Source organism: Callospermophilus lateralis, chromosome X (assembly GCF_048772815.1).
Source record: "Callospermophilus lateralis isolate mCalLat2 chromosome X, mCalLat2.hap1, whole genome shotgun sequence".
Lineage (NCBI taxonomy): Eukaryota > Metazoa > Chordata > Mammalia > Rodentia > Sciuridae > Callospermophilus > Callospermophilus lateralis.
In genome coordinates this window covers 95,811,257-95,825,888 of record NC_135325.1, presented here as the reverse complement: position 1 = coordinate 95,825,888, position 14,632 = coordinate 95,811,257, and the positions used below count along the sequence as shown (strand labels likewise).

The 14,632-nt window shown below is 40.6% G+C and overlaps 1 protein-coding gene across 1 annotated transcript in view; it reads right to left on the bottom strand.

The window, feature by feature from the left end:
* Nucleotides 1–14,314, bottom strand: part of Il13ra1 (interleukin 13 receptor subunit alpha 1) — a 58,990-nt gene extending 44,676 nt beyond the window's left edge. Inside the window, exons 1-2 of the mRNA XM_077106352.1 lie at nt 14,180–14,314; nt 2,622–2,761 (exon numbers count right to left, since the gene is read on the bottom strand). Coding sequence (XP_076962467.1) covers nt 2,622–2,761; nt 14,180–14,258 — 219 coding nt within the window. The 5' untranslated portion in view covers nt 14,259–14,314. The remainder of the gene's footprint in view (nt 1–2,621; nt 2,762–14,179) is intronic.
* Between the last annotated feature and the right edge of the window lie 318 nt (nt 14,315–14,632).

Below are 14,632 nucleotides of genomic sequence, written 5' to 3'. Positions count from 1 at the left end.
CTCAGAAAGAAATGGAGTCAGTTTCAGCTTTTGCCTCTCTAGATGCCTGGACAGAAGGGACTTTTGATTAACTCACCCAGTGGGACTTGCCTATCTCTTAGTGATGAAAGATAACTAAAATCTGATGCCAGATGCCTCTTCTACTTTTCAGATTAAGGAATTAATAGACATTGACTGATAAGCCTACTATCTGAAGATTGAAAATGACCTCCGGAGTTTATCTCACTTAGCAACTTGGGACCACTGGACACTGCATAAGCCCCCTAACATGTACTAACCATGCTAATGCCACTGCTTCAATGTTTCAAAGGTATATACACCCATCTTTTACCTATGATAATAATGCTGTATACAAATGACAGAAAGGAGAGAGGAAAATTACTCCTGCCACTCATTTTCAGCTTTGGCACAGTAAACTTCAATAGGCAGACAGGAAATCCCCCATTACTGATTGGAAGGAATAATCTGCATTTATCACAACTAAAGGATTGATAAATATTAAACTTTCAAATGGTTAAAATTAACAAGGACTCAGGCAGAGGTCACCCTTTATGGTCTCCATCTGGTGTCTTCAGAAGTGAAATAGAAGGAGCAAAATTAAATGATAATATTAGGCTGAATTATATAATACTGTCAACATTCAACCATTTTTGTGCTATAATAGTGCAATTTTGCATGTTTCAACCTAACAATAGTAATAATAATAATAGCTAACAATTACTTGAGCACAAACTGTGTCCCGTACATGACAAACCTCTTTTCCTTTAATGAACATGAAATCCTCAGCCACACCTCATATTAAAAAAAAAAAAAAAGGAAATGAAGACTCAGGGAGGTGAAGTGACTTCCCAAGGTCACACAGCTTGAAAGGGAAAGAGACAAATTTTCAAACTCAATTCTGTTTAATTGCACTGTCTCTTAAGGCTTAGACTTTCAAGTCTAAATTTCTCTAAGTACACTTAATTTCTGGGCTAGAATATCAGCATATTTACCTAACTGATCCTTGACAAGTTAACAAAAAGAGACCTGACTCTCCTCAGAGTGCCACTTAGATACTTATGTGACCATGGGTTCACACACAAAGGCAATTCTTTTCCTGAATTTCTCAAGGCTGAACTACCAAAACAAGCACTAAGATTTCAAATGTTTAAGGCTCTTTCTTAAGAATAAGAAGAAGCCAATGGGAACTTGAGTTTCACTATTAAAATTATCACAAGGCTTTTAGCCTATTAGAGGACCGCTTCTAAAATGCAAATACTGCCAGGCACAGTGGCACACACCTGTAATGCCAATGACACAGGAGGCTGAGGAAAGGATCACAAGTTCAAGCAACTTAGTGAGGCTCTAAGCAATTTAGTGAAGCTCTAAGCAACTTAGCAAGACCCTGACTCAAAAGTTGGGTAGGCAGCTAGGGATAAAGCTCAGTGGTAAAGTACTTCTGGATTCAATATCCAGTATAAAAAAAAAGCAGAAAGCAATATTTCTAGCCAGGTGAGATGTATCTCAAAAGAAAATTAAAAGGCTGGGGAAAGTACCCCTGAGTTCATTCCATTTAATCAATCATACACAAATACTCCTGACAAGCCTCAATTAATACCTAAGCCATAATTAATATCTCAGCAGAGAAGAGAGAGGAAAGCAAATTTCCCTCTGGAAACTTCCCTGTTCCAATCACTATTCAACTTTCACATATAGTATTTGTTACAGGCCAACAAGCCAGGGAAGTGAGTGGGGTCCCATTTGACACACAGGATACTAAGGCTCAGAGAGGTTAAATCACTTACCAGCTAAGTCAGTTAAGAGTAGTATGCCAACTAAATTTAGTTTGACTCATCCCACCACCAAAGCTGCTTCAGAATAATGATTTCATAACTCACTATATCAGCCTCCTCAAAATCCTGGACAAATATAACCCCGAATACCCTTTTCCCATTACAAACATATACATACTGAAAGAAGGTATAAAGAAGGGCTGGGATTGTGGCTCAGTGGTGGAGCATTTATTTGCCTTCCACATGTGAGGCATTGGGTTCGATCCTTAGCACCACATAAAAATAAATAAATAAAATAAAGGTATTGTGTCCATCTACAACTAAAATAGATATAGATATAGATATAGATTGATATAACAATTGAATAAGATCATAAAGACCCTGTAATTATCCAACCATGTTAATACCAATTTACTTAAATCAGTTGACTACATTTGACTAGAAAAGTTTAAAGTTTTCTTCATTTTTCCTCAAACTTCAGGAAACTTTCTGCTCAAACCCACCTACCACTTGACATCTTAAATTTTCACTTTCTATATAGCCACTTACTGTAGATCACAAAGTTCTTGCATATCTATCTGTACTAGATGGTAAATATGAAAGTTCCTGGAAAAACTGAAATTGTTATATAGATGCAAGTTGACAGGTAAAAATAAATTTTAATAATAACATAAATAGTTTTTAAAAGTTCAGTTTTGTCAATAGCTGGTTAAACCCCTCTTGAAATTTGGCTACAACCCAAAATAAAGCTCCCAGTTTGAAGTAAGATTAGAATTTTGACTTATTCTTGGCTCCCAATACATAGTGTTCACTTTACCTCAATAATGCAGTATGTTCCAGGAAACTTACCTTGTCCTGTTTGTCACCAAAATGACTGAAATACCTTAGACTACAATTTGGACTGGCTCCCTCTGGAGGATTCCATGTCCATATTACTGTGCAGAGGTTTTCAACAGAGACACTCAAATTCGTCACAGGTGGCTGAGTTTCTGTTCAAATCAAGCACATAAAAGAAATGTATCAATACCAGTATTTTTAATGGTTCATGTGGTCTGTTCTCCCACTTCCTAAAAGCCAAAAATAATAACAGCTGAGTTAACAATATCTAGCATTTACTGACTTAGGCATTGTTGGAAACACTGCACACACAGTTAATCCATCTAATCCTCATAACAACCTTTGAGATAAGGACTTCTATTAGCTTAATGTTAAAAACGACATGACTGGGGGCTGGGGCTGTAGCTCAGTGGTAGAGTACCTGCCTTGCACGTGTGAGGCACTGGGTTTGATCCTCAGCACCACATAAAAATAAATAAAGATATTGTGTCCATTTACAACTAAAAAAAAATTTTAAAAAAAAGATGAGATGACTGCTGGGCATGGTGGTGCACCTGTATTCCCAGTGTCTCAGGAGGCTGAGGCAGGAAGATCATGAGTTCAAAGCCAGCCTCAGCAAAAGTAAGGTGCTAAGCAACTCAGTGAGACCCTGACTCTAAATAAAATACAAAATACGGCTGGGGATATGGCTCACTGGTCGATTGCCCTTAAGTTCACACCCCACTACCCCCTTCCCTCCCCAAAAGATGACATGACTGAGGCACAGGGAGGTTTAGTCACTTGTCCCATAGCCCACGGTTAGTAAATGGCAGAGCTGGGACTGCAACCTGGAAAACATGGTTTCATCATGTTCTTAACTACAGTTCTCCCTTAGTATCCTTGGGAATTTGGTTCCACCTGTGGAAACCAAAAAATCTTTAGATGCTCAAGTCCCTTACACAAAATGGAGTTGTATTTGCCTATAACCTATGCACATCCTTCCTTCTGCTTTAAATGATCTCTGGATTACTTATAATACCTAATACAATGTAACTGATACATAGATAGTTGTTATACTCTATTGTTTAGGGAATAATGACAAGAAAGAGAGTCTGTAAATGTTCAGTAGAGACACAATTTTTTTTTCAAATATTTTCAATTTGTGGTTGTTTGACCCACAAATATGGGACCCTTTGAGAAAAGAGGGCCAATTGTACTTGACATAAAGAAGTGTATATTCTTTTTTTATATTGTTATTGGGGATTGAACTCAGGAGCACTCAACCACTGAGCCACATCCCCAGCCCTATTTTGTATTTTATTTAGAGACAGGGTCTCACTGAGTTGCTTAGCACCTTGCTTTTGCTGAGGCTGGCTTTGAACTCGTGAACTTCCTGCCTCAGCCTCTTGAGCTGCTGGGATTACAGGTGTGCATCACTGTGCCTGGCTGAGCATATTCTTAAATACTAGCATTTCTGAATTGTGCTCATGCAGAGATTTGGGGTTCCCTGAACTTGGGATTTATATCTCACTTAGTAATAGTTCAGTCTCAGCATTTCTGCCAGTGGATTTAAGAAGTTTGTCTTCAATAATGCTCTCTAACATGATCTGTTTATTGTTTTTGTTGTTTTTATAGCTTTTCCAAAGAAGTACTGAGAAAAAGATTTAGCAGCCCTAGTTGTTCCCCTGAGGTCTGACACTAAGCAGCTGGAACTAGAGCTTTGACTAATCTGAAGAGGGAAAGAGAAGAAGCCATGAAACACATTTTCAAACATTCCTGAGAACTCCTAAAACCAGGGCTATCAATGTCATTCCCCAAAAACTGGGTGGAATGTTCTGTCCAATCTTTCCAACTCTTCTGTAAATCAAAAATTATTCCAAAATATGGTTGGAGTGCAGGTCATTGGTGGAGCACTTGCCCAGCATGAGCAAGAGTCTGGGTTCCACCTCCAGAACTACCAAAAAAAGATCCAAAATAAAATTTGTTAGACTCATTAAAAAAAATCCTCCAAAATTTTCTAAAGTGGTAATAATTAATTAAGGACTATAGTTACAATACTTTATCAAACTGAATCCAGACTTATGAAGAGGAAGAAAATGATGAAGATTACAGCAGACACAAATGAAAGAATGAATAGAAAAATAAGAAAAAGCCAAGTATGGTGGCACATGCCTGTAATCCAGTGGGTCAGGAGGCTGAGACAGGAGGATTGTGAGTTCAAAGCCAGCCTCAGCAATTTAGCGAGCCCCTAAGCAACTTAGTGAGACCCTGTCTTTAAATAAAAAATAAAAACACCTGGATAGATGGCTCAGGTATTGAGCACCCCTGGAGTCAATCCCCAGTACCCCCCCCAAAAAAAACTTTCATTATAAAAATACTCAACAAGCTACAAATACAAAAAAGTACTTCACAATAATAAAGCTATATATGAAAAAACTGAAGCAAACATTACATTCACTGGTGAAAGACTGAAAGCTTTTTCTAAGACCAGGAAGAAGACAAAGATGCCCCTTTTATTCAACATAGTCCTGGAATTTCTAACCAGAGCAATTAGAAACAAAATAAATAAATAAATAAAAGACATCCTGTTGTAAAAAAGCAAAATATGCCTTTGAAGATGGCATGATCTTACATGTGGAAAACCTTACAGATATCAAAAAAACTGTTAGAACTGATAAATTAATTCCACTATGTATCAGGATACAAAGTCACCACACAAAAATCAGTCATATTTCTATAAACTAACAATAAACCTCAGGAAAAGGAAATTACAAACATAGTTCCATTTACAATAGCGTCAGGATGAATAAAATACTTAGGAATTAATTTAACAAACTAGGTCAAAGGTTTGTATGGCCATATTATTTCTTATGAAAGAAATTGAAGATGCAAATTAATAGAAACACATCTCATGTCCATGTATTACAAAATTTAATATTATTAAGATGTCAATTCTATCTAAAGTGACCTCAAGATTCAATGCAATCTTTCTCAAAATTCCATATGGCATGGGCTGGGGAGGTGCCTCAGTGGTAGAGCTCTGCCCAGTGCTATTTTCTACAAAAATAGAAAAACCCATCCTAGAATTCATACAGTTTTAATTTGCATTTCTCTGACTGCTAGAGATGGTGAGCATTTTTTCATGTATTTGTTGTTTGATTGTATATCCTCTTCTGAGAAGTTTCTGTTTAGGTCCTTGGTCTATTTGTTGATTGGGTTATTTGTTTTTTTTGTTGTTTAACTTTTTGAGTTCTTTGTAGACTCTAGAGATTAGAGCTCTATCTGAAGTGTGGGGGGGTAAATATTTGTTCCCAGGATGTAGGCTCCCTATTTACCTCTCTTATTGTTTCTCTTGCTGAGAAAAAAGCTTTTTAGTTTGAATTCGTCCCATTTGTTGATTCTTGGTTTTAACTCTTGTGCTATAGGTGTCTTATTAAGGAATTTGGGGCCTGCCCCCATGTGATGGAGATTAGGGTCAACTTTATCTTCTATTAGACGCAGAGTCTCTGGTCTGATTCCTAGCTCCTTGATCCATTTTGAGTTAACTTTTGTGCAAGGTGAGAGAAAGGGATTCAATTTCATTTTGTTGCATATGGATTTCCAGTTTTCCCAGCACCATTTGTTGAAGATGCTATCCTATCTCCATTGCATGCTTTTAGCACCTTTGTCTAATATAAGGTAGTTGTCATTTCGTGGGTTGGTCTCTGTGTCCTCTATTCTGTACCATTGGTCTACCCGCCTGTTTTGGTGCCAGTACCATGCTGTTTTTGTTACTATTGCTCTGTAGTATAGTTTAAAATCTGGTATAGTGATACCACCTGTTTCACTCTTCCTGCTTAGAATTGCTTTAACTATTCTGGGTCTCTTATTTTTCCAGATGAATTTCATAATTGCTTTTTCTATTTCTGGGAGAAATGTTGTTGAGATTTTGATTGGAATCGCATTGAATTTGTAAAGTGCTTTTGGTAATATGGCCAAGATACCATCTCACTCCAGTAAGAATGGCAGCCATTATGAAGTCAAACAACAACAAGTGCTGGCAAGGATGCAGGGAAAAAGGTACACTCATACATTGCTGGTGGGACTGCAAAATGGTGCAGCCAATTTGGAAAGCAATATGGAGATTCCTTGGAAATCTGGGAATGGAACCACCATTGACACAGCTATTCTTCTTCTCGGACTATACCCAAAAGACCTAAAAACAGCATACTACAGGGACACAGCCACATCAATGTTTATAGCAGCACAATTCACAATAGCTAGACTGTGGAACCAACCTAGATGCTGATCAATGGATGAATGGATAAAAAAAAAAATGTGTCATATATACTCAATGGAATATTACTCAACACTAAAAAATAACAAGATCATAGCATTTGCAGGGAAATGGATGGCATTAGAGCAGATTATGCTAAGTGAAGTTTGCCAATCCCTAAAAAACAAATGCCAAATGTCTTCCTGATATAAGGGGGGGGGTGACTCAAAATGGTGTAGTGAGGAAGAGCATGAGAAGAAGATTATCACTAAATAGGGAAGAGAGGTGAGAGGGAAAGGGTGGGAGAAGGGGAATTGCACGGAAGATGGAAGGAGACCCTCATCATTATACAGAATACATGTTTGACGATGTGAAGAAAAAGAAAAAAAAATGTGTCACATTAGATTGGGTAGAGAGAAGTGATGGGAGGGGAGGGGAGGGGAGGGGAAGGGGGGATAGGAAAGACAGTAGAATGAAACAAACATTATTATTTCTGTGTGTATATATGTGACTGCATGACCAATGTAATTCTGCGACCTGTACACTCAGAAAAATGAGAAATTATATCTGATTCAAATGTATGCTATGTCAAGGTCATTGTACTGTCATGTGTAACTAATTAAAACAAATTAAAAAAAAAGAATTCATACAGAACCTCAAGAGAACCTGAATAGCCAGAATGATTTTGAAAACGATGAACAAAGCTGGAAGACTCATACTTCTGATTTCAAGACTTATTTAAAAGCTATAATAATCAATAATCAGCATGGTCCTTTCAAAAAGACATACAGAACAATCGAATAAAATAGAAAACATGAAAATAAACTATCACATATATGGCCAAATGATATTTGACAAGGGTGCCAAATGAACACTCCTCGGAAAGGGCAGTCTTAATAAATGATGCTGGGAATACTGGATATCCACATGTGAAAGAAGAAAGGTAGATTTTACGTAACACTGTGTACAAAATGAACTCACAATGGATCAAAGACCCAAATATGATATCTAAAACTCTCAGAAGAAAATGTGAGACAAAAGCTTCATGCCACTGGATCTGGCATTGATTTCTTTGATAGGACACTAAGGACACAGATAACAAAAATAATTAACAAGCTGAAATTTGTGAAAATTTTTTAAAAATTGTGTATAGAATGGCAATATCAACATAGTCTCAAAGCAACACAAAGAATGGGGGAAAATAGTTATCTATCATATATGATAAGGGATTCATATCCAGAATATAGAGAGAATTCTAAAAACTCAACAACAAAGAAAAAAAACTCAAAAAGAGGCAAAGACTGGGTGTGGTGGTGCAGGCCTGTAATCCCAGCAGCTCAGGAGGCTGAGGCAGGAGGATCGCAAGTTCAAAGCCAGCCTCAGCAAAAGAGAGGTGTTAAGTAAGTAACTTATTGAGACCTTGTCTCTAAATAAAATACAAAATAGGGCTGGGTATGTGGCTAAGTGGTCAAGTGCCCCTGAGTTCAATCCCCGGTACCCGCCCCTCTCCCCCAGCAAAAACAGAGGCAGAGGACCTGAATAGACATTTCACCAAACAGGATATACAAATGGTCAAAAGCACATGAAAATGCTCACAATATCTAACATTTAGGGAAATGCCATTCAAAACTATAATGAGATACCACTTTGTACCCATTAGGATGACTAGTGTAAAAATAATAATAATAAAAACAGAAAACAAGCTGGGCACTTGCATCGGTAGTCCTAGTCACTTGGGAGGCTGAGGCAGGAGCATTACTTGAACCCAAAAGTTCAAGACCAGTCTGGGCAAAATAGCAAAACCTGACTCTTATTTTTTAAAAAAAGGAAAGAAAATGTGTTTAAATACACCTAACCTGCCAAATATCATAGTTTAGATTAGTTTACCTTAAAAGTGCTCAGCAATCTTACATTAGTCAATAGTTAGGACAAAATCAGCTGACACAAAGTCTATTTTATAATAAAATATGAAATATCTCATGTAATTTATTAAAAAGATCAAAATTCAAAACTTGAAATACAGTTTCTTTTTAATATGTACTGATTTCACACCATTGTAAAGTTGAAAATTTCAGGCAAGATCATCATTAAGTAGATCATCATTTTATTTTACCCAATAAAAAAATTGAGCTGGGTTCAATGGTGCACACCTGCAATCCCAGAAACTTTGGAGGCTGAGGCAAAAGGATCACAAGTTCAAGGCCAGCCATAGCAACTTAGTGAGGCCTTAAAGCAACTGAGTACAACTCTATTTCAAAATAAAAAAATAAAAAAAGGCTTGGGAGATTGGAATTGTATCTTAGTGGTAGAGCACTTGCCTAGCACATGTGAGGCACTGTGTTCAATCGTCAGCACCACATAAATAAATAAGTGTATTGTGTCCCTCTACAGCTAAAAAAAAAATTAACTAAATAAAAATAAAAAAGGGCTGGGATGTCACTCAATGGTAAAGTATCCCTGGGTTAAACCCCAGTATAAATAAATAAATCTTAAAATACAATCACCAAATATTTAAACATATATGAATCCATGTGCACTGTGTGTATATGTGTATGTATGTATAACACACTCAGACATATACATAAATAAGTGGTAATGATAATGAAGCCAGATTTAAAGATAGGTAGTTAGTGTAGTTAGGTAAATCGGGTCTAATATCCAGTAAGAAATAAAACAGAGGCTATTATAGAGACTGGAGTCCCAGAAACCAGAGCAGCACTTGGGAAAATTGAAATGTTAATGTCCCCAAAGCCCAGAGCCCATCCAAAGGAAATGTTAATGAAACAGCTCCCAGCAAACAGGGAACTGCTAATCAAAAAGCTGCCCCAGGCCCTTCCTGCCCAGATTACTCCTTCAGTCCACCTAACTCCCACCTTTTAGGCCTTCGCATCTGCATTCTATCACTGCAAGATAAAGGTAAAAAAAGACAGGAGTGTGGGAAAGCTGAAAGAAGACCTCAGCTATAAAAAAGGGAAGACTTCCCCCTTCCATGGATCCAGCCTTTTGGGTCCTCTTCTTCCTCTGGGGAGAAGTCTTTCTGCTGTCCTTTAATAAAGCCTTCCACTTTCCACTCTACACTTGCCCCAGCGTGCTTCTCCTTACTGATAAATAGCGGTAACAATACTCTTTGTAAAGATCTCTAATTGTTCTTTCACTATAGTGCAGTAATTAGAAGGAAAGACTTAAAAGAGCCAGACTGCCCAAGTTCATATCCCAGCTCTGCAATTTAGTAAATGGCAAGTTACTTAACCTCTCTATTCCTCAGTTTTCTTATCTACTTGATAATGATAATACTAATAATATTGCAAAAGGGTTTCTGAAGGATTAAATGAGTTAATATAGGTAAAATGCTGAGAACAATTCTTGTACAGTGCAAGTACTATGTATTAGCTACTTGCTTGCTTGCTTTTTGTACCACAAACTGAATCCAGGGGCACTTAACTATGGAGCCACATCCCCAGCATTTTTTTTTTTTTTTTTTTTTTTTAGGTACTGGGGATTGAACTCAGGGACACTCAACCACTGAGCCACATCCTCAGCCCCATTTTGTGTTTTATTTAGAGAGAGGGTCTCACTGAGTTGCTTAGCACCTTGCCATTGCTGAGGCTGGCTTTGAACTCATGATCCTCCTGCCTTAGCCTCCTAAGCTGCTGGGATTACAGACATGTGCCAATGCACACGGCTGTCTGCCTTTTTAAAATATTTTACTTAGAGAAAGGGTCTTGCTAAGTTGCTCAGGGCCTCACTAAATTGCTGAGGCTGGCCTTGAACTCACAATTCTCCTGCCTCAGCCTCCAGAGCCACTGGGATTACAGGCATGCACCACGTGCCCAGCCCTGCTTTCTTTTTGACTAGACATAATGGTTCTAAATAGTTGCTTCCGTTTTCTGTGAAATTGTTATGTACCCATGGCCTTTGAGACATAAAAAGTATCCCTTGTACCTTCCTTAGGCATCCACTCTCAATTATTTTTTGGAGATTGATCACTGACATCAGAAGTGGAAGAGGGAAGGAAGAAGGGACCCTTGTATCTCCTCCTGGTAAATTGAAAACCCCAAGTGAGTCTACAGTCATCTAGACTATGTGAAGTAAGAGTTAACAGAATCAATATTTTTTAAAGATTTAATGCATTTTGCTTAGCTGGTAGCTTTGACTTTCTCCCGTCCAGACACAGGAGCTGGCACATTTTGGGAAAAGTTAAGGACATCACAAGAATCATATGAGTCATTCATCTCCTTTCCTCACATACACTCAGTCATCAATTCCTGTCCATTTTTTTTCTTGAACATCTTTCTTAATCACCCCAACCACAATAACATGCTCTGTTGAGCCCCACCAGGTGGGGGAAGACACCAGGAAATCATGTTCTGCACTGGACGTGTACAGAGCACATCTTTCCAATGGAGACCTGCAAACCCCAATTGCCACAGAGCTTACATTCCAGTGGCTCCCCTAACTAGTCAAGTCTTCCTGCTTGCTTCTCCTCCAGGGTCATTTCCCTTGGGCTGTGTCCAGTTCAGGGCCTTTAGGAGCAAACAAAGCAGGGCACAGTGGCACGCACTTGTAATCCCAATGGTTCAGGATACTGAGGCAGGAGGATTGTGAATTTAAAGCCAGCAACTTAGCGAGACCCTGACTCAAAATGAAAAGGGCTGGAGGTGTGGTTCAGTGGTTAAGTGCCCCTGGGTTCAATCTCCAGTACCCCCCTCCCAAAAAGGCAAATAAAGCTCTTCTGTCTGAACTGACCTTGCCAATATCCTCTCCTGCCAACTTAGGCTCCTTACTGACCACAAAGGAACACTCTTACCTTCACCTCTGGGTCTGCTCCTGCCAACCACCTCCTACTGGGAATCACTTCTCACATACTCAAATTCCACCTATCTTCGAGGTCTAGCTTAAATATTACCTCTTCCATAAAACTATCGACCCTCACAGTTTCCTCTGTTCTGAATGCCTATAGTACTTATTGTTTGGATTACACAGTTCAGCCTTGATAAAAAGCAGTCTCATTCATATATATATATATATATATATATATATATATATATATATATATATAATTTGCTTCTTAATGAATAGTCTGCATATACTTCCACGGGTCCCAATTGATTCTGCCCTGCTGCCCTGTAAAGCAACCAGCTCCTCTGCCAACTAAGGATTACCCTCGCTTCTATTGAAAAGGACACTAAGTACAGGGGTTAAGGGCATGGCCTCTGGAATCAGGCTGCTTGGGTTAGAGGCCTCACTTTTCCACTTTATTTGGGCAAGGGTCTTAGCCTCACTGTGCCTAAGCTTCCTCACATACAAAATGGAACTAGTAACAACACCTACAGTTTAGGCAGTAAAGATGAAATGGAATAGAAAGCACTTAGAAAATTGCTGGGCATAGAGTAAATATTATATAAATGCTGCCTCTTATTTGGACTTGCCACAAAGTGGGCTATTGAGCTAACCAGACTAAAACTAAGCTGGTAACCTAATCATGTTTAAATACTCAAAGGCTCAGAGATGCAAGAACTGTTCGAACTTATGGAGTTCAACCTTGGCATTTCACTGATGAGAAAACTATGGTGCAAGGGAAGGGGAAATGACTAACTCAGAGTCTCACAGCTGGTAAATGTCATAACTACCAAAATTCAAGTCTCATGACTGGAGATATTTAATGCTTTTGCCACCATACCTCAATGCAAATTCTACTGATATTTCTAATGGAGAGAAAAAAATTTTGTATTCTAAGTAAACAAGTTACCAACAAATCACTGTGACAAAATTAATTTGGGGGTTGCCAGTATTGTCTAGAAAGCCAGGTGTTGTTTCAGGTGTGTGTGGGAAGGGCTCTGTAGGAGGGAGGGTGCTGCAGTGGCAAGGTTGCATATCAGGAAACTAATAATATGGGTGACCTTAGACAAGTCCCTTCCCTTCTCTGACCTGCAATTTCCTCACCTGTTTGTGGAAACCTGTTCCCAGTTGAACTAGAAACACTCTGGAGGAAAAGATTATGCTTGTTCCTCTAAGGTTCTAAGTCAATTTTCAGAGCCTGGCTCATCAGTAAATAAGGCAGACAGTTCAATAATTATTAAAGGTTGAGGATGTAGCTCAGTGGTAGAGCACTCGCTTAGTATCCATGAGGCCCTGGGTTCTACCCCTAGCATCACAAGAAAAACACACACACTGTCATACTTCAAGCCTCCCTCAGGTCTCTACTCAAATGCTGCTTTTTCAATAAAGTCTGAAAAATTTACAATGGCAAACCTGTGTCATCTGACATACCATATATTTTACTTTTCCCCCCTTCTCTGACTCTGCCAATAGTACCTTAGCTCTGCAGGGCAAAGATTCGATCTATTTTGCTCACTGTGGCATCTTTAGCCCCTTAGAACATTGCCTGGAACAAAGCAGACTCATTTTTACTTGAGTTTCAAAGCATAGCACATTTGTAAAAATGCAATAAGCAAATTCTTGATATTTGTGTCAATATAATAATAAAATCCATAAAATTTAGAGCTACCATTGCTACCCAAAATGTCCCAAAGGCCACTCATACCAGGAATAGTCCGTGAATACATCATTAATCTTTAATTTTCATAGCGACTCTGCAGTGTTGATTATTCTAAAGTTTCTGCAAAGGGTTGAGAAGGATAGGGGAACTTTCTGAACAATCTTTGCAACTTTTCCATATATGTAAGATTATCCCAAAACATAAATTTATTAAAGGGAGAAGGATCTGCCCAGATAGTGCTCCAGGTTTCCCCTACGGATATTTCAGATGCCAGAGAAGGCTGACTCTCACGTCCTTTTCTACAGGGATCGGGATCTTGAGAGCTTCCCGTCAACTTCCACCCCCCAAAAGCCACGTTCCCATAGTAAGGATCTGCGCCGCCCTGGGCAGATCCTGGGAAGTTCCGGGCTCGCCCGGACTTGGATCACAGTCCCTGCCATCTCTGGCTTCCTCAACCCCTCCTGGGCTCACTTGGAAAGCCACAGGCATGTTTCAGTACCGCCCCCGGGAGCTAGCCTCCTGGGCTCTTCCCGACGGCTCAAGGGAAGTGAGACTGCCTACCGTCGTCCCCCTGCTCCGCTGCCGCCACTGCCACAACCACCGCGCCCAGGAAAACCCCGACACTTCTGGGTCTCCCACCTCGAACTGAGTGCGAGCGACGGACCCCAGACGGCCGTCGCTGGGAGCTGCGGTCGCCGAACGCGGGGCGACGCGAGGGCAGCTCCCAGCTCCCTCGACGCACCCCTCGGCCCCGCGGTGCCCTCGCGGAACTTTCGGCCGCGACCCCTACGACCCCCAGCCCTCCAGCCTCCATCCCGGGCCAGGGGCCCCACTCACCTGTGGGCGCGGCGCCCCTGCCACCAGTGGCGCAGAGCAGCAGCGCCCACAGCCCATAGAGCCGCGCCGGCCGCTCCATGCAGCCCCTTGCTTTGGAGCCCGGCCGGGCTGGAGCCTCGGCAGTCTCCGCCTACTTCGCTCCCTCTCCCACTTCCCGGCTCCGCCGCCCTGGAGGCTGAGGGCCGGCGCAGACGGGAAGGGCCGCCCCGCCCACGGCCCCAGGTAACCCGAGCCGGAGAGCGCGGGCGGAGGGGGCGGGGCGCCGGCGGCTCCAGAGGCTCCCACTGCGCTCCAGACACCTGGCCTTGTCGCAGGCCACAGCCCGCCGCCTCCGAGGTCCGATCTCTGACCAAACACAACTTCCTCGACCACGTCGCGGTCCAGCTCAAGAGCCTAGGAGCCCCCGCCCTACGCGCCGTGGATTCGGTGCCCGCTGGCGTAGCCGCTGGGTGC